Source organism: Nesoenas mayeri (assembly GCF_963082525.1).
Source record: "Nesoenas mayeri genome assembly, chromosome: 15".
In the NCBI taxonomy this organism is placed as follows: Eukaryota; Metazoa; Chordata; class Aves; order Columbiformes; family Columbidae; genus Nesoenas; species Nesoenas mayeri.
Window position 1 is genome coordinate 16,992,598 of NC_137559.1, and position 20,047 is coordinate 17,012,644.

The following is a 20,047-nucleotide window of genomic DNA, read 5'->3' on the forward strand; positions in this document are numbered from 1 at the left end:
TATCCTCCAACAGGTCTTTGTTTTTACTAAATGTGTAACAAAAAATAAATCTATACCTATGATATAATGATATAGGTAACTCTAATAACAGGACTATAGATGTTAATCTCTTACGTTTCACCAGCTAATAAGTTCTGGAACTAGGATGTTGATAAATCTCACTGGAGATAATTAATCAAAATGTATAAAGTATTTGATGTCAATGTAGTAGACTTCATTCATTAAAAATTGGCTCTGTGGGAAATCTCAAAATGTGACGATTTTTAGGTAATTTCAAAGAAAATGGCCCTAGTCTTCTAGCTGGCTGACACAAGTGAGCTTTAGAGCATCCTGTTAATCAGTCAGAGGCTTTTCGCTGTAGACAATGGGGTTGATTAGGCTAAAATCCAAACAAAAACCAGGCCAAATGCACAACAAAAAACCCACAGCTGAAAATATTGAGTTTTATTAAATACAAAGATAGGATGGAAGACAAAATAAAATGTTGATGCTTTAGAAATAATATAAAATAAGTTTTGCATAAGTTATCTAAAGGTTGGTTTTCTTCTCACAGGGAGTCCTCCCCAGATCTTTACATTATCAGTAACAGAAGTTTATTAATGTGACAACCAAGAACTGGTTTTCAGAAAAGGCTGTTCTCATTACACAAATGGGCCGATCAATGACTTAGTTGTGGTTTCTTTCATTTTTCTCTTCCCTAATAATGGATAATAAATTGTCAAAAACAATTTTTTAAAGAAATGAGTTGTCAAAAGAGAAGATCCATATTAGTGTGGGTGATCCAAATAACAAGTGAATCAAATAACAATCCCACAGTGATTCGTTCTATCGCACAACCATACAATGAATTCACCTTTCATATAGTGTTGATATGATGAAGTCAGTAGGTCTGTTAATGCATTTTTAAAACGTGTCAGTAAACGTCTTCCTTGGGCAGTTGATCATGGGCTGTACCAACCACCTCACACAATCTGTCAGTTGGAAAGTGGCCTGTAATTCGTGTTTCTTTACAATTTTATGTGGAATGACACTCTTAAAGTTACTCAAAATATTTATTACGTTTTTAAAGAAAATAAGTTTTAAATGGCTCAAAATTAAAGCAAGCCTTCATTGTTCAATATAGAAATGTATCAGCATGTACTCCCCTGAATATCATTCTGCTGGCTTATTATTCCAAACCTTAAAATTATATATTATACCTAGTTCTTAGACAAATTTTATTTAACCTGTTCCTATACAGGTTTGTTCTTGTGTTTTTATGAATACTTTTAAAGTATTATCCTAATATTTTGCAAAGAAAAAATACAGAAAAAGGAACTGCAAGACTTAGGTCTAAATTCTGTTCTTCTAAGGTAACAAATGACAGCCCTCTACTGGCTAATAAATTTATAAGCACAAGGAGTACATTTTGCAACAATTTTACATTAATACTATCTTTAGTCAAAGTAAAAACATATAAAAATATGTACACTATAAAATAAAATCAGACTACAGGGATGCCTCAAATACTGTATTTGGACCATTAGGAACAACATTACTTCTAATTCATGTAGGAAATGGTAAGTCAAGGAAGTGGCTGTTCCCAAATTACATGGACAATGCTACAGAATCCTGTAATTCTTTGAATGAAGAGGTAGCCTTATTGGACTAGAGCTTTCCACAGCGTATCCAAAACAGTGATAAATGTTAATTATGATCGTCATGTTATTATGTAAGAATTTATTTTGGTTAGTAAAATGACCTGCAGGCCACAAAAATGAAATGTTGTCCAGGTAAAAATACTGGTTTTCTGATATTTGATGGCGGGGTGTCCAACTCATTTTCACTGGGGGCCACATCAGCCTCGCGGTTGCCTTCAAAGAGCCGAATGGAATTTTAGGACTGTACAAATGTAACTGTAAATGAGTTGGACACCCCTGTTTTATGGTCTAAAATAAGTTTTAAGTGCAAATGTAAAAGAGTTTAGTAGCAGCCAACCAAAAATGAGAACCACAGTAAGGTGTTTGGTACAACAGTTGGCAATATGATCCAATTTGCAAAGAAATAACAGTTCAGCTATCAGCATAAAATTTCAGAAATATCGCACATGCACGAGCAAAATCAAGAATAGTTCCAATATTTTATTAATTTCTGCCAGTTTAAATATACTCCTTTCTACTTTTCTCCGAGTCCTTCTACTGCATATTAAAATGCAAATATATATGTCATAAAATAATTTCAAATTGTCCTATATTAAAAGATTCTATAGCATAATCCTGACCCTGCGGCAAATTTACAAATGCACTGTAAAGTGCATCTTCATTAATGGTGTCAACTTGAATAAATATGCAAAAAAGAGAACATGTTAACAGCTCCACAATTTATTTTCCCTCACTTAGAAAAAACCAAAACAACCCAACAGAACACACCACCACACTGCACACTGCAAGCGCCAACACGTGACTATGTGAAACAGAGAACTGAGAGTGTTCATTTGAGTGTGTCTCACTGCCACGATGATGGCATTTTACTAGAAGAGGATGATATTGGGAATTAACACCCGGTATAAATAAGAGATTTGGAGCATGTTCCACACGTTCACATGCTGGAAGCAGCAGCCATGCTGTCCTTCTGCCACTGACCCTCACAAAGCCGCCGTTCTCCCTCTTCTGCAACAGAGGTGATTCTGACCTGGCACAAACTCCGTTCATCTCATAATCATAGAACCTTTTCAGTTGGAAGAGACCCTTAGGATCACCGAGTCCAACCATAACCCAACTCCAGCACTAACCCACGTCCCTGAGAACCTCATCTAAACACCTTTTAAACCCCTCCAGGGATGGTGACTCCAGCACTGCCCTGGGCAGCCTGTTCAATGCCAAACAGCCCTTTTGTGAAGAATTTTTTCCTAATACTCAATTTGAAGCTCCCCTGGCACAACTTGAGGCCGCTTCCTCCTGTCCTATCACTTGTCCTATCTCCCTGCAGTGAGCCCAGAAAAACTGTTCATAAGAGGGCCTGGAGATGGTGTAACTGAGCAGTGTCGGTCACTCAGCCAGTTCTGCAGCCACTCTGGGTCTCCTGTGGCACAAACAGCCCGTTCGGGGACACTGAACCGTGAGGTACCAGCAAACACTGCGCTACCAGCGCCCTCGGTGGGGAATACGGGCTGAAGTTCAGTCAAGCTTGGTTGTGTTACTTAAGAAATGCAACTAATTAGTAACAAAGAATTTATCATCAAGAGAAGAGGAAAAGCTCCCATATCTCGTGTTCACGTTTGCACTGTGCTCACACACACAAACACACAAGGGGGACAGGAGGCTGCATTCGCCCCAACACGAGCACCCCTGGGGAGGCTGGATGTCGCGGTTGAGACGGACAAGCAACATACATCAAGTTCTTCCAGGATGCAAGCAGTAGGTGCCATTTACGCCACAAGTGCATTTTTATACAGTTTCCCCAATTCATGTGTCTCTTCACTATTGGTTACAAGTTACAGCAGTAACATCTTACTGGCTAATTTTGCTATCATCTATGTTACTCTTCTACTCCCTTCTCTCTCAAGGGTTGTATGGGAACATAGCGGAAGAATGGCGAGGAGGTTGGTTAAATGTAAATACACTCAAGTGATTTGCAGCTGTCTGTAGAAAAACCACATTCATCACACTAATTGTTTTACTGACCTTGTGTGCTTGACGAGTAGAACCTCTGTGTTCGATAACATAGGTCTGTGAGAAACTCCAGGCAGCTTATCACCTTGTCCGGGATTCCTGCTTTGTTGTGAGAAAGAGCAGGAGGCTGCGCTTGCTTGAAGCCTCGAAATACAGGCGAGCTCAGCAGGCCCGGGATCTTCTACCGGGGCTGAATTGCTGCAGCGCCCGCGTCCCCGCTGGTGTCACCTCTGCCTGGGAGCTCAGGTGCTACTTCAGAGACCCCCCAGTAGAGAGGTAACTAAAATAAAACTTGCTCTTTGCGAATGAATTGGTGGCCTCTGGCTCTTCTTGCGACGTGCCCTGGGTGTGCGCACACACGGGTACATCCCTTCTTTCTCACGGGTACCCCTTAACATCTTCAAGGCTGACCTCTGTTCCCGCACCCTCCGTCAGGGATCCCGCGGACCGCCGTGGTTTCCACAGCTGGGGGCACACACGTCCCGCTCCCCGTCACTGTCCCGGCGGTTCCGGGTCCCCCTCGCCCGCCCCCGCAGCTCCGCCTCACGCTCCTCGCGCTCGAGGCGGGAAAACTGGCCACGCGCGCCGCTGGAGGACCGCGCCGCCGCTCCAGCGGGGGGCGCCGCCTCGGCTGCCGCGCATGCGCCGCTGCGCCGCGGCCATGGCGGCGCTCCTGGAGCACGAAACGCAGATCTTCCTGGAGCTGCTCCAGCAGGACGGGCTGCTCATCTGCGCCCGCGGGCTCGGCCTCGACCGCCTGCTGCTGCGCTTCCTGCGCCTCTACTGCGAGCCCACCAGCCTGGTGCTGGTGCTCAACACCGGCCCCGCCGAGGAGGTAAACGGGGTCCCGCGCCGGCCTGTGCCCGCCGCGCCTCTTCCCCCGCGCCCGCCGCGCCGCCCGGGTTTGGGGGGAGCGGCCCTGTCAGTGCCCCGGGCCGGGGGGACGGTGAGAGGCCGGTGAGGGGCCGCTGAGGGGCCGCTGAGGGGCCGCTGAGGGGCCGGTGAGGGCCAGTGAGGGGCAGCGCGGGCCGGTGAGGGGCAGCGCGGGCCGGTGAGGGGCCGGTGAGGGGCCGGTGAGGGGCGGCGCGGGCAGCGGGTCCGGTCCTGTGCGCTGCGTCCCGGGCTTTGTGGCTCCTGAGGAGAAGTTGTCAGACCAGACGCGTTTGGGATCAAATCAAGGCCCGAATTTCTACTCATGCAGCACGATGGTGTCCCAGTAGTAATAACGAGGTTAAATAACCTTATCTACATAACCTGTAAATAGCAGAAACCAGTGAGTAGCCAGCGAGCAGAAAGGGGTAAACTTGCCAGCAGGTTTGTCCTGTGTGTCCATGAAGCGCTGCTGTGTTCTGCCCGGGACCAGGGAGAGCTCCCCATCAGCAGGTGAAGCTCTGGGGATTTTTTGTGGTGACCTGAGGTGAATAAATCTCACAGCTGTAGTTCAGAAGGTGAAGCCCGATGTATGTGCCCTGCCTGCTGTTGTTGTCCTCGGTAGCTGGTCAGTGGACTAAACAACGACCTCCTCCCAAATTCTCTGTTAAGACGGTATTAAAATTGCCTATTCTCTGAAAAAGAGCTATTAAAATATAAGAAAAGGTGTAAGTATTGTGTAGCTAGTACTGAGGATACATAGATTTTTAAATCACCCTGGATGAGTCTGAAACTGGACAAAGCATACCTAAGCAGAAAAATATAATGATAATTCAGACCTCCTTAGGTAGTATCTTATACTATCATGCTTTTAATGTGTTTTCAACAGCTTCTCAAAATTACCAGAGTATGTATAATTAAAGTTTCATCAGTTACCACAAGGAAGTGTTGCATTTTTATTGCATTTGGTTTAGGAGTATTTTATTGATCAGCTGAGATCAGACGGAGTTGTTCATCTTCCTCGCCGTGTTACCAATGAAATTACAAACAATACTCGATATGAATTCTACACACAAGGAGGAGTCATCTTTGCAACGAGTCGAATCCTTGTGGTAGATTTCCTTACCGACAGAATTCCTGCAAACCTCATTACCGGTAAGAATTTAATGAAATAAAAGTGAGACTGTTCTGTTTGAAAATATACAAAGCTTAATTCCGTAAGAAGAGTTCTACTAACCGGTATTGAGGCTGAAGAAGTATTCCTTTTTTTCCCCACAAAGACTGAGATAAAATGAGTAGATATGTAGTTTGTTTGTTTGGGGTTTTTTAGTTGTTTTCTTTGCTCCAAACTAGTTTGCTTGACTTAATCATACAGTTTGAAAACATCCACATTATTTTTAGGTATTGAATCATGCATTTGTATGGCTTTCTGATATCAGTAGCTGGCTACAAAACAAATGAGCAGTTGAACTATGCCCTTGACATAAAAAAACTATAAAATTCAGACTGGCATTCAAAGGGGAATAATTGAACTTGGGGAAATAGCGTCCTGTGGTCTATAGGACACTGGCCTGTGATTAGAACTGATTTTAGATGCCATGTTTTATCAACAATGCACACTACCAATTTTTTGCATGAACAGAGTTCTCCTGATGCCTTTTCCCATCAAAAAATAACAATATCATACTAATCTTTGTCTGGATGCACCTTGGACACTATCTGAGTAGCAATATTTTGAAGTAATGCTGTAACTATCCTTGTAAAGATTTTGGTTATCACTTGGGACTTTTTTTGTTGTTATGTAGGATTTATACATGAAAGATTTGTTTTCCTCTCATGTTCTGTTCACCTACTCCCCCAGCCACGGTTTTATGCTGGAGCCAAAGGACATCAGATTTGTTAATTCCGGTAATTCTAGGTTAGAAATGTGAACACGTTTTCTGGGCAACCTACTTTAGTTTCTCATCTTCCCCTTGGCTGCTTCCTCTCTACCTTTTTGCCCTACTAAAGAGGAAGGACAAAAAAAAAAACAAACCAAAACAAACTCCAAACAAACAAAAACCACCACCTTTGGACTTTGCCAGTATGAAAAGAGGAAATATATTGAAGATTTGAAAAATAGCCCTGTCGTAGAATGATAGAATGACCGTTGTACTAGTTTTTGCGTTGCCACTAGAGGTCAGTGTGACAGCAGCCTCCACAGTCCTGCTGCATTTAAAATGTGGGTAACACTGAGTTCTGTCGGAAACGCGTATTACCTGTGTGTGAAAGTGTACAACAAAAGCTTGTAATAGTATTTCTTGAGGAGTTACCATGAACATACTTTACTTCTTTTTATTTTGCTAGGTGTTATAAATGTTTATAAAATCGGTGTAGAGTCATGTGTGAATTAACATCTGATGAACTCATAAATTCAACTAAATGAAGGTCAGAAATGATCACTGCAGTAAAGAGCTATTATTCCTGGTGCCAGACAGAAATTATATACTTAGTATCACAGTAAAACTGGTGCAAGGTGCTGTAGTAAAGCGTGGCAAGTTGTTTCTGGCAGGGCTTACACAGCACTATGAGCTCACTTCAAAGCAGGAATATCGACTGAAAGCAGGGAGGCATTAGGGTAAACACAACGCCTGTGTCTCCTGTGAGGATGAGAGTGCACTTGTCCAAGCCACGGGTTCCCAGCTTTTGCAGGAGTATATTATGGGAGACAATGTCAAAGGCTTTGCTGAAGTCCAGATAGACCACGTCTACAGCTTTCCCCTCATCCACCAGGTGGGTCACCTGATCATAAAAGGAGATCAGGTTGGTCAGACAGGATGAGAAGTCCTGCACAAGTTTGGGGGTTGGTTTGTTTTACTTTTGTTTGGTTTTGTTGTTGGTTTTGTGTTGGTTGGTTGGTTTGTGTTGTGTTTGGGTTTTGTTTGGTTGGTTTTGCTAAAGATGTATCATTAACCCAGTTCTGTTATTTGGGGATTCCATGATACTGAAACTGTGGAATTGCTTGGTTTGAACTCTGGAAAGTTTATCCAACCATCACTTTAGAAGAATTAAATTGCTATTGTACTTTATTTAAGAAGAAAAAGTTAAAATAATAAAAGTTTTGAGGGAGAAATCTATACAAAATTGGAGCTTTCTTTACTTGCAACTTGAAAACCTTTTATTTTGCCAGGCATTTTGGTATACAAAGCGCACAGAATCATTGAGTCCTGTCAGGAAGCATTTATCTTGCGACTTTACCGCCAGAAGAATAAGGAAGGCTTCATTAAAGCTTTTACAGATAATGCGGTTGCATTTAACACTGGCTTTTGCCAGGTGGAAAGAGTGATGAGAAATCTTTTTGTCAGGAAACTTTATCTATGGCCAAGGTAAGGCACCTATTTACTTCATTGGAGGGTTAAACGTAAAAGAAAGATGAAGGATGTTACAAAGGGTTCCAGGGAAGATGAGGTGTATGCAGCCACACAGCTAATCTGTGTTCCCTCTTGTATTCCAAAACAAATTGCATCTGTTTTTTGACGGAAGAGGTAGTCTTAAAGATGCTAAATTTCTGTATGTATTTTTCAAAATAGACCAAAATTAAATCTGTAAAGAGCCAAACTCTATGGTAGAGCTGTCCTTCTAGGCAATAGAAATCACAGCAGAAAGAAAAACTGCACTTATTAAACAGATTACTTAAGCCATGAAGTAGCAGGAATAGAGTCTGTCAGTTGTGCCATTCATGGAGGTGTTTGTTTCCAATTATGATGAAACTCCGTGGTCTCTTTCTACTTGTTGTTGGAAGCCAGGAACGTGGCAGGATCTGCAAGTGGATCCATGTGATTCCAAAGCATTTACGGACCCTTTCCAGTTTCTCTTTTACGAAAGGTTTTTTGTTTAATGGTTGTTACGTGTAATAATGATGTAGAATCTAGTGCAGCAGTTTCCCGTGGATCGTTCAGCAGCACTGCAGCCTTGCATCACTAGAATGACCACAGTTATAATTGTGGCATAAGTGGTTATCTGAGGCTGTTCACAGGACTGCAGAATTCACATCAGTAGAAACTGATTTATTTTGCAATTAACTTACTTGTTTACATTTAAAAAAAGCATAATTGTAGTTTATACAAACTTTTGAATAATTGCAGGTTAAGCAAACCATCCATGTAAATCCTAATAAGCTGTTTTCCTCTTAGATTTCATATAGCAGTGAACTCATTTTTAGAGAAGCATAAACCTGAAGTGGTGGAAATCCATGTGTCGATGACCCCTGCTATGCTTGCTATCCAGACTTCAATCCTGGATATTTTGAACGCGTGCTTGAGAGAACTCAAACGTTACAATCCAGCTCTTGAAGCAGAAGATCTATCTTTAGAAAATGCTATTGGTAAACCTTTTGACAAGGTAACTGTATTGATAGTTTTGCTCTGTCTAACTACGGGGATGTAGATTTTCAAACTGTCTGCCGTGCAAACAAAAATATTATTTGTAAAATAAAGAACCATCATCACCTGATTTTCTCCCATGACATGTTTATTTGTGGTACAAGGAGAGAAGTTGTTCATCTGTAGTAGTGATGGCGCAGTTGCCAGGAGGGGTTTTGGTGTATTTGTATTATTGTTCTTCATTTCCAAAGTCCGTACAGTAAGAGCATGCTGATTCATGGTGTGTTAGCAGTATAAAGATGGCTGATTTCCGCTCAGAATACTGCAGAGATAACTATGCAGTTATTTCCACACAACCCCCTTGGTTTTTTCCTCTTGAATTTCCTGCCTGCAGTTTTTATTTTCCCCAGTAGCAGCACTGTATACAATATATAACATGCACATGCATGTATCTGTCGTATCGTTTAATCCTAACATATGCCATTAATTGCGTGTGCTTAATTTTTGGCAGACATGCAACATTTGGTGTACAAATGCTTTCTGCAGGGTAAAATCAGAAACTTAAGCCATCATAGTGAAACATGGTTATTTGTTAGCCGTGATTTAATTTCGATGTGAGCCCTTCTGTACTTTAAATATTTTGAAGTATTTTTCTTGTGCTCTGTAGGTTGCACGTCTGCATGGTACTTACCTTGAAAATTTGATACTAAAGGTGCAGGCCAGAACCAATGAAATAAGGGTATTTTTTTATTGTATGGGAAGAAAAGCACTGAAAGCACTAAGTGATATACATCTGCTAATTGTTGAAATGTTTTACAGAAAGGCATCTATGCAATGTTAACTTTGCAACAAATGATTGCTTATCAAAACAAATACCTCACAATCACATCTTGAATTGGATATGGTTATTAACTTTGATATAGTGGCATTCCCTAAAAAGGAAAAAAAAAAATTATATACTTGTCATCCTGAACTTTTCAATTTATATTTCCAGACAATACGTCACTATTTAGATCCTCTCTGGCATCAGCTTGGAGCTAAGACAAAATCTTTGGTCCAGGATTTGAAGATACTACGTACTCTGCTACTGTACCTAACCCAGTATGATTGCATCACGTTCCTTAATCTTCTGGAGTCACTGAAAGCAAGTGAAAAAGCTTTCGGTGAAAATTCAGGTAAATGCTGAATAACCATACAAGTTAATGGGTGAAACAGGGAAATGTTGACTTTTTTAATTAACATTCCCAAGCATAAGAAGGTATCTAATTAGGTTTTATATAACGAGCCATAAGGACGTAGGTTTTTATTGACAGATAATGCTTTCATCTTCCCACTTAACTGCTGTTACTTAACAGTGTGAGATTTGCATCACAGTTCTGTCTTGTGTTAATCTGGTAATTACACAGCAGGCAGGTAGCACGAGTGTTCCGGAGGAGAGGTTGGGGCTTTCTTACTGGAAAGGATTGAGACATGTACACGTTGCAAGTGTCAAACTGCTGCTGCGTTCTTTTCCTCTTTAGGTTGGCTCTTTCTGGACTCCAGTACTTCAATGTTTGTCAATGCTCGAGCTCGAGTTTATCGCATTGCAGATGAGAAACTGAATCAGAAAGCCAAAGTCCCTGAAAAACGCGATGTGAAGAAGGAAAATGGTACTGATCGTTCCTAATCTTGAGAGTGTCACACGATTTCAAACGCTCTGCATATTATTACTTGTGCTATGATTCCCTGCATGATCATACACAGCTCGAGATCTCAATCTGTTAGCTGGAATAAGCTTTTTAGTTCAAAAAGTGTATAATAAACAACAAAAAAGAGAGTCACAAAGAAGGGGTTCTAAGCTTGCTCAGAGGAACTACATTGGTGTTTAGCTTGACCTTTTTTGTGTGAAGGGGTAGGAGGCTGCTGTTGCTTTTATCAAAAAATATATTCAGGAGTTTCAGAACTGAAGAATGAGTGAGTATTTTAACTTTTCGCTTCACTAAAGCACTTATCACCATTTTTACATGTTTCTGTCCAACCCATTAGCATAACAAGTTGCACATGTAGGCCGCTGAATATCGTATTTGCCAACAACCATCATACCGTTGACATCTAGCCACTAATTTAAAGTTCTGAAGGGTATTTTGGCTGTGGGAGCTGCTGTGTTCACTCTTTCTTTGTTTCAGAACTCAAAAGGGAACTGGTTCTAGAAAGTAACCCCAAATGGGAAGCCTTGAGAGAAGTGCTGAAAGAGATTGAAAATGAGAATAAGAACAGTGAAGACCTTGGTGGTCCAGGTGAGAGAACACTAAACGATGTGAATTTTCTACTTGACTTTGGAGAGAAGGAGCCTCACTCTTTACTGTAGTTTATTAAAGAGCTAGTTTTAAATAGTTTTTGGAGTTAAGACAACTTTATTTAGTTTTGCGTAGTATATGTACACATAGTTTTACATAATCTCCTCTTTAGTTCTTGTTCTAAAGGAGAAATGCTGTTGCTTGCTGTGCAATGCTGTTTAGGAAAGAACAGGTATTATTACTAAAAAATATTTTAACTTATGTTTCAATATTGTATTGATACCTTAGTCTCAAAACCAATTAAACTAATAAGGTGAACATTTATAATAATCAAGGTACTATTCACTTGTTTCTCAAGTTCATGTTAAAAAGAGAAACGGGGGTTCTGTCTTGTGCCCTTTCCATCTCTCACATGCTTCCCATGGACCTGAAAATTGGCTTCTCCAGGAAAAGCAGCTAAATGGGCTAGAAAGTAGAAGGCAAGTGTGTTTCTAACTAACAGCTTTGCTGCCTTTCCTATTTTAGGGCTTTTCATCTCCTGAAATTTCAGCAAGCTTTATTTTAGGAAATAGTAAGGGTAAAAAAGCGCTCTTTTCTCCCACCCCCAGTGTTCTGACTCTGGATGAGAACTGGCTCTCTCACCTACTGTTGGAGGAGTTAATCTGAGTCAGCTTGTGGAAAATTGTTATTCAAGGCCCACAAATGTCAATAATACTGTGTGAAACTTGTATTTTTTAGACTCTTCAACACAACTGACGAAGGCTTTAAATTAGAATGGTCTAAATTATGTTCTCACTTATTCCACGTTAATTGTCAGTATATTCCAATACATGCTGTATCTGCCTCACTTCAGATGCTCAAAAGGAAAACTTCACTAATTTTTATAGTATAAGAATAACAAATGCTGAACTTCCATTTAGCTTCCCTAACCTTGTTTGGTGCAAAACTTCACGCAATTTAGACTCCCTGAAATCCAGAGCAACTCTGACAACCAAACTGATGGCGTTTGACAGGCGTGCGTCAGGAGCGTTGAAAACCATTTGCTCTAGAGATGTCTTGTAGCTGGGTGAGAAGTACAGCAGAACAGCTAATAAACATGATATTGTTTCTCGACTGCAGGGCAAGTGCTTATTTGTGCCAGTGATGACCGAGCCTGTGCACAGCTCAGGGAGTATATTATTGCTGGAGCAGAAGCTTTTTTAACAAGACTGTACAATAAAACCTTCGGAAAGGATGAGAAAGCTGCGGAAGTGTGGATTACGGACAGAAAAGCCGTCAAGTCCAAAGGAAATGCCAGAGCAGACACTGGGCCTCAAGCCAAGAAAGCCAAGCTCGCCGCTTCTTCAAAACAAAATAAAAACAAGAAACAGCAAGAGCGGACTATAATCCAAATGATGGGGAAAGCTGAGGAGGAAAAGAAAGAGGAGTTAGAGGCAGAAGACAACAAACAATTAAGCAGCAGCCCAGAAAGTAACACTGAAGAGAGCATTCCTGAAGACTTCCCTGTGAACTTACCCTCGGATTGTTACTATGGCATTTTCAAGGACCCGCTCACAATTATTCATCCGTTGCAGGGTTGCACCGATCCCTATGCACTCACTCGGGTACTGCACGAAGTAGAACCGAGATACGTTGTGTTGTATGATGCAGAACTGACCTTCGTTCGGCAGCTGGAGATCTACAAGGCGAGCAGGCCTGGGAAGCCTTTGAGGCAAGTTCACTGGATCATGGCAATTTCTTCAGTCTTAGAATGAACACACTTTACTTACTACAGTTGAAACACCATTTATTTGCATATGGAATTATGACCTCTTGAATTATAGTGCTTATTACTTTCATCACCTCATTAAAATCATTTGCATAAATTTAACAGAGCACTTGCAGTGTTGCAGTCAAAGATTTGTAGATATGCAACCGAACTGAAAATGGAAATCAGTTTGGCAGTATTTAGTGTGTCTGTACTTGACGTGCAGGTAAGGACTCTAGTGCAGGTATAAATAACAGAACTCGCAAAGTATATTGCATGAGGATAATTACTGCGTTATTTGTACATTCTATTAATTGCCTAATCAGCACATGTTGTATCTACCTCTAGCATCATATTCCCACAGTTCAGAGCGAGAAAATCAGATGCAGTCATGCAAGTGAGGGTTGGGAGATGCAGCGCATGGAAAGCGTAATAGGAATAAAATGTTGGAATGGTTTGGGTTGGAAGGGACCTTAAAGCTCATCTGGTGCCACCCCTGCCATGGGCAGGGACACCTTCCACAGCCGGGGCCTGCCCACCCTGCAGACCCTTCCCATCTGTCAACATGTGTAACACCTCCGTTAAAACATATTTTAAAAAATGACTGCACTGAAAAGCTATAGGCAATTAATTCCTTAAGATAATTATTAATTCTTTTATGTTCCATATAAATACCCATTTGTGGAATAAAACTTCAGTTGTGGGTGCGTTCATCTCTGCAAGATAAATGACAGCTTGTTCTTTGCAGAACCTGCGATTTCCTTGTACAAATATATCATTTTAAAACCCTGGCTGCTGCTGTCCCTAACCCAGGGTGATTGCAGACTATACTTTGTTACATATATTCCACTGGGAAGATCTTAAACCCAGTTAGAAGTCACTTCTCCATTGTCCCTGTTCTGTGTCCCTACTGAAGGTGGCTGAACCTCGGTGCGCGCTGGCTGGATGGCGGAGCCCCCGTGAGCGGCCTGCGTGGGGAGGCAGAGCTCTGGCTGCGGGAACTCCTGCTACTGACTTTGGAATATAGTTACAGAAAAACGGCGTGGTTTTTCACTTGCCAGGCGCTTACTGTTGCTAATCTGAAATGTTGGTTGTGGTGGTTTTTAATTGAATATGAATTTTTGTGGTTTTTCTTCCCCTCCAACCCTACAGGGTTTATTTCCTCATATATGGGGGCTCAACAGAAGAGCAGCGCTATCTCACAGCTCTGAGAAAGGAGAAGGAGGCCTTCGAAAAACTCATTCGGTAACAAAATCAGTTTATTGCCTTTATTATTGTTACATCGGTTACATTTTAAATAGAGTGAAGGCTTTAAATAAACTTTTAATTCAGTTGCTTTTCCGATGTTGAGCTTTCCCACTGAGAATCAACACAGAGTCAAAACCTTTTCAAAGCACCTGATATTTTACTTAATTTGGCGGGGCAGGGGGGGCTAATATTAAATTTCAAAGGCTAAACAGCACCACTTGTATTTTTTCCTAATTGTCTATGAATTTCATTTCTGGAGATGTGTTTTGGTCCGCAGGTAGCATTTCTTGTAAGATATTGCTAAGTTGTTTTGGGGAACACCAAAGTCATTTTCTTAGCCTACATAAGACAGCATTTTTCCTGACGGTGTCTTCTCTCCGGGTTGTACTGCTGTCACTAGTTGATAGTCTCTTTATTTCATATGCCTTGAGAAGTTGTAAAAATAAATCAGATGGTAACAAGTGCTAACAAAAATTAAAATAAAAAATGAAAATATTGCATATAGCCCAGCAACCTGGAAAAAGTACTACATTGCGTTTCTGATCAGAGTTGCATGAAGTATTAAACTACATATAATTTTACATCTGGCTGAAGGTTATGAAATGATTTTGATCTATTTTTCTGATGTAATTGTGGGGTTTGGTGTTTGTGGGTCCTTAGAGAGAAGGCTGGAATGGTTATTCCTGAAGAAAGAGAAGGAAGAGACGAAACAAACTTGGACCTAACCAGAGATGCTAAACCCGCCTCTGCTGCTGCTGACACGCGCAAAGCAGGTGAGCGACTCCTCAGGGCGCTTCGCAGCTCCGGGCCTGGAAAAACCTCTAACTGTTGTGTTTAAATGTGTCCAAAGTGCCTGGGTGGGAGGCACGGTGCAAACTGTGCGGTCTGGGTGGTTTGGAAACATTACCTCCCGTGTTCCATCGTCCTCTGTGCAATGACAATGAATCGTGTTTCTCATGGAAAAGCAAATATAGATTAGTGAAGCATTTTACCATTAAGACAGATACACCTGGGTTGTTTCTAGGCAGCTTGCCGGCTATGGACTGTCTAGTATTGCTTGCAGGGACATTAAAACATGAGAACTGAAGCCTGCAGACAGTCAGAGGTGGTGTTGTCCTTGAGCCAGTAGACGCTGGAGACTCCTTTTGGTCTTGGCAGAACAGTTTGCCTGGGGAACACCTGCAGATTGGGGGTTTGTCTGCTTGCTGTGAAATAAAGCATCTTTTTTCTTCTGTTGCAGTTGTAACCACATCTTTGTTCCTTTCCTCTGACATGTATAGTTCATCTTACAGCTCTGCCACTGTTTGCTTTGCTGTCATTTTTGGAATCCTGCTCTCCTTTACCATATGCTCTCTCATCTTTGTTGTTTCGTCTTTTGTGGCCTTGATGCTTCAGTTTCTTCATGTGACCTGTAGAGGCTAAAGTTTAACTCCTACAAGAAAATGCCATATTTCTGTGGGAAACAGCTGGAAGTAAAAGGGCCAGTTTTGTTATCTTGTTTTGCAGGCAACTTCTTAAAGATTTTCCTGCTGTACTTAAATCATTTTCATCTGCAGTTTAGCATATTTCACTGTCACATATACAAAGCTTATAGCAGGTAGCATGATTGTTCTCTTAAACTGCAGAGCATGCTCCATGAACTACTGTATATAATTAGACATCGGATTTTTCTCTGTAACAGTGAAAAACTAAATAAGGTCTGGATTTATGATACTGCTGAATTTGAGATATAATTTGAGGTGTCGAGTCCGTGTATACAAGCAGAGTCAGGAGTCACAAGCATTATTTACTTGTATTCACTTTGCTCTTTAGGTGGACAGGAACAGAAGAGTGTTCAGCAAACTGTAATAGTGGATATGCGGGAGTTCCGGAGTGAGCTGCCGTCACTGATTCATCGGCGCGGTATCGACATCGAGCCGGTCACTTTGGAGGTTGGAGATTATATTTTAACTCCTGATATCTGTGTAGAGCGGAAAAGTATCAGTGATCTGATTGGTTCCTTAAACAACGGCAGGCTGTATTCACAGTGCATTTCTATGTCCCGTTACTATAAGCGACCAATCCTCCTGATTGAATTTGATCCTAACAAACCCTTCTCCTTGATTCCACGAGGCTCTCTGCATCAGGAAATTTCCAGTAATGATATTACTTCCAAACTAACTCTTCTAACGCTCCATTTCCCGAAGTTACGGATCCTGTGGTGTCCCTCTCCCCACGCCACTGCTGAACTGTTTGAAGAGTTAAAACAAAACCACCCCCAACCCGACGCGGAAACAGCAATGGCCATCACGGCAGATTCTGAAATCCTTCCCGAGTCAGACAAGTATAACCCCGGTCCTCAGGACTTTCTGTTAAAAATGCCAGGAGTTAATGCCAAAAACTGCCGTGCCATAATGAACCACGTGAAGAGCATTGCAGAGCTAGTGACGCTGTCCAAGGACGAACTCGCCAAAATTTTGGGTAATACTGCAAATGCCACGCAACTCTTTGAGTTTATTCACCTGACCTACGAAGAGGCAATGGCTAAAGGAACAAGCAAAAGGTGACTCATGGGATTGTTCCGCGTGGGGCACAGATAAGCTTTTCTTGCACAGTACTTTGGCAAAGTGCATGAAATGGTTTAACAAGTGCCCTCTAAGATAACCAGCTCTTTCTTGCTAATGCTGTTCCATCTATTTTAACATTTGAGTTAATTATTACTGAAGGCAAGTTTCAAGAAGGAAAAAATGATTTTAATAGAGAAAGGCAAATGATTTTTATTAAAGGATAAAAAGAAAAGAAAGCTACAGCACTTAACCAACTCTGTGATACCATTCAGTGAACTAAATTAAGTTCTTCACCAAGTCCATAAGAATTAAATGCTAAGACTAATGGATAAAGGTGTTGAAAGTTATGTCTTGGTAAAGCTAAAAATGTGCTGTGTTTTAATTGGCTTCTGTGACGTGCCACACGATCTATCAGTGCTTCTGCCATTTTTATTAACGTCTTACTCTCTGGAAACTGCCAATTTCCAGTTGACAATGACGGAGTGATTGAAAGACATTGCGGTCTTTTGTCAGAAGTTCATGTAGAACATACTTGACTCAGTCAGGAATTTGAGAACATCATCATAAGCCTTTGGCACAGTAAAGTTCGATTTTATGGTATGTTCTACATGATATTTTCTTGCTTTACTGGACGTTACACCTTGTATTTTGACATTCCAAAGTCAGTGCAGCTGTATGTTGGTGGGCTTTGCACAGTGCCTCCCTGTGGTACGGGCTGGCTGGACTGCGCTGGCTCAGCACGGCCCAGGGCTCAGCGTGCCTTACTTACACTTCTAGGATGCCTTATTTCTTTTAATCAGTTTCGATAGCTCTTTCACCTTATTCACTTGAAAGTGGAAAATCATTGGGCCTATTTCTTTATACCAGATGTATTTCCTCGCACAAAATGCAATACTTTTTAAAGTAAGATTTTCCAATATTGTCTTCTTTCTATGTCCTATTACACTTGCATTTTTATGTCTTAAATAGACCACCTGTCAATAAACTCAGGAAAGCTATTGGCACCTGGAAGATGAAGCTTTTTTAGCATTCCGTGTAGCATAAAGCAGGGAAAAGTTATGCTTTCCATAGTTGGTCAATGTGTATATTGTTAAAAGCATATATTCGGCACTGAACTTTGATATGACAACTATGTAACAAACTGCCGGTGCCAGCGGGGCTGGGGCTGGGGCTTTAGGTGCTAATGTATTTACATTGGCTATTTACAAAATCTTTATCTATAATGACTTGCACATATGTATTTGTACAATTCTAATGCTAACAGCAGATTAATATAATATCCATCATTAAAGGAGGAAATATTGATTTTTCTCTATTCAGGTGCAGTAAAAACTGTGCTGTGCACTTTCAGTGTTTACTGTGCATTTGAAGGGTGAACTATGAATTCGTTACCTTACAGCCTCGAACTGAGCTGTGACAGATTTCCAAAGTGAGCATTTTTCTGCAGATGCAAATTTCAGTATTAAATATATCTATAACTAGATGAAAATTTGTTCATTGTCTTGCTTGTCATTTGGCTGTATTGTTATTAGAACATTTTTATCTTTAGTATGTGATTTATAATCCACATCTCAGGGTTTCTATTGCCCTAGATTCTAATTTATTTAATTTAAGAGTTTGCCTTTTCATGAGACTTTTGCTTATTCAAAGCAATAAGCTCCAAGTTCAGGGTTGAGAACGCCTGTAAAGTGGTGCTAAGAGAACAGAAAACCAGAGCAAGAACACAGCTGTGCTGAACACGTGGCCTGTAGAGCCTGGTTTAGAAAGGAGAGCCGACCAGCCTTTGTGAACATGTCTTGTTTTGCATTTGCATCATTAAGATGGTACATTAAGATGTCTAAGGTGAAAATAAAGGGTATATGAAGAGGTTATAAGTTGTAGCTTTGTGTTACATACTAAATCATGATCACATCATGCAATTAAATAACTGTGATTTGCTAAGTATTTATATTTGCCTTTTGTTTATGTGTGTGGAATTTTTGTCAAGTTTTTTGATATTTTGTTTTCAATGCAGAGTTTGGCTTTTTCTTTAGTTAGACCACCAGTAATATTGCTGTACGTTGTTATTGCTTCTTGGTGATTTGGCACTTGACTTTGGGTTGCTCATCAGTGGCGTGTCCTCCTGGGGCGGCTGGTGCAGGCAGTGCCCAGAGCTGCCTCCCGAAACCACCTACCCTGAAACACCCAACCAAAGGTTCCACTGGATGGAGGCGCAACAAGGTGTTTGGGGGAACTCTGACATTCCGTGGCCTTCTGGTGTTCGTCAGCTTGCTGTCACCCCCGGGAATGAAATTCTGTATGTCATCTTCTCAGTGCTTGATGTTTTGACTTTGGGATTTTTTTATATTAAAAAAATACTGCCCTCAGCTTGGGAGTGTCTCAGGTTCTTTCTTACGCGTTTCAGAGTCACTGAAGATGTGAAACCTATGGCATTTATAAACTGTTGGGAAATAAGTTAGTAAGCTGCTTGTTCCTGCAGTTTGTCCTAGGCTTTGATTGCACACAGTTTCTTCTAAAATAGCAATAAAACCAAAATCTCTTAGGAATAAATGCAGGTTAATATACATGAAGAAATACATTTGGCAGAGGATAGGTGATGCAGTTCTGTGCTGTAGTTACCTGGGAACTGCTTCTGGTGGTGCTGGCCCTTGGTGTTCAGCTGTGCTCGCAGAGCAGTCGGTCCCTTTGCCCGCGGGGTTCTCTGCCTGCGCTTCCCAACCGCAACCAAGCTGCTTGTGCTGCGTGAGCACCTAGAGCAGGGCTCTTCTAGTTCCAGCTGCGTTCATCGCTTTTATTCGTGCTTGCAAGACTTTAATGCAAACCAGTTGACCAGATATCCACACTGCTTATAAAACACACAGCTAGATGGTAAAAAATGGACTTTTAGAGTAGCAGGGTTTCAATGTGAGGATTTCTGTGAACGCAAAGCTTTCTCATTTGCCAAGTGCAACCACAAATAACTTTCAAAAATAAAAACTTTTGTCTCTTAAGCTTTCCTTAGTCATCCAGAATTCCAATTCTATGACTGTAGAAAAGAATCCAAAAGCAAACATCTGCCAAAAAATAGTTATTAAATGCATACATTATTTATATGCCAAACAGCATAAAGGAATGTAACTGAGGGTTGTTAAAGGGATTTGTCACGTGGGCTTACTGACCATTTTTATTTCAGGCTCCCAAAGCTGGGTGCTAGCGAGGTTCATAACCCTTTATAAGGACTGTTTTCTGTAGGATGGAGTTCTCCTTACTCAAAGAGAGCCTGTATTAGTATTCAGTTGGTCTGTTTTCTACAATGTGTGGTTTTAAGAAATGCAAGTAGGCTCATAAACCAGAAAGTTCAGAAACGATT

The 20,047-nt window shown here is 41.2% G+C and overlaps 1 protein-coding gene across 3 annotated transcripts; it reads left to right on the top strand.

Moving 5' to 3' along the window:
• Positions 1-4,311: 4,311 nt before the first annotated feature.
• Positions 4,312-19,045, top strand: ERCC4 (ERCC excision repair 4, endonuclease catalytic subunit; the record flags this gene model as incomplete). Of its 3 annotated transcripts, none has more annotated exons than XM_080354036.1 (11): positions 4,312-4,485; positions 5,495-5,675; positions 7,690-7,885; positions 8,693-8,900; positions 9,876-10,056; positions 10,402-10,530; positions 11,047-11,157; positions 12,277-12,868; positions 14,057-14,149; positions 14,813-14,925; positions 15,965-19,045. In XM_080354036.1, the coding sequence occupies 11 exons, from the start codon at positions 4,312-4,314 to the stop codon at positions 16,696-16,698; spliced, it is 2,712 nt and encodes a 903-aa protein (XP_080210162.1). In that variant the 3' UTR covers positions 16,699-19,045. The 3 variants fall into 3 exon arrangements, with proteins under 3 accessions (XP_080210162.1, XP_080210164.1, XP_080210163.1); XM_080354038.1 differs by lacking the exon at positions 4,312-4,485 and adding an exon at positions 7,203-7,292 and having other exon boundaries at positions 5,666-5,675; XM_080354037.1 differs by lacking the exons at positions 4,312-4,485; positions 5,495-5,675 and adding an exon at positions 6,877-7,292.
• Between the last annotated feature and the right edge of the window lie 1,002 nt (positions 19,046-20,047).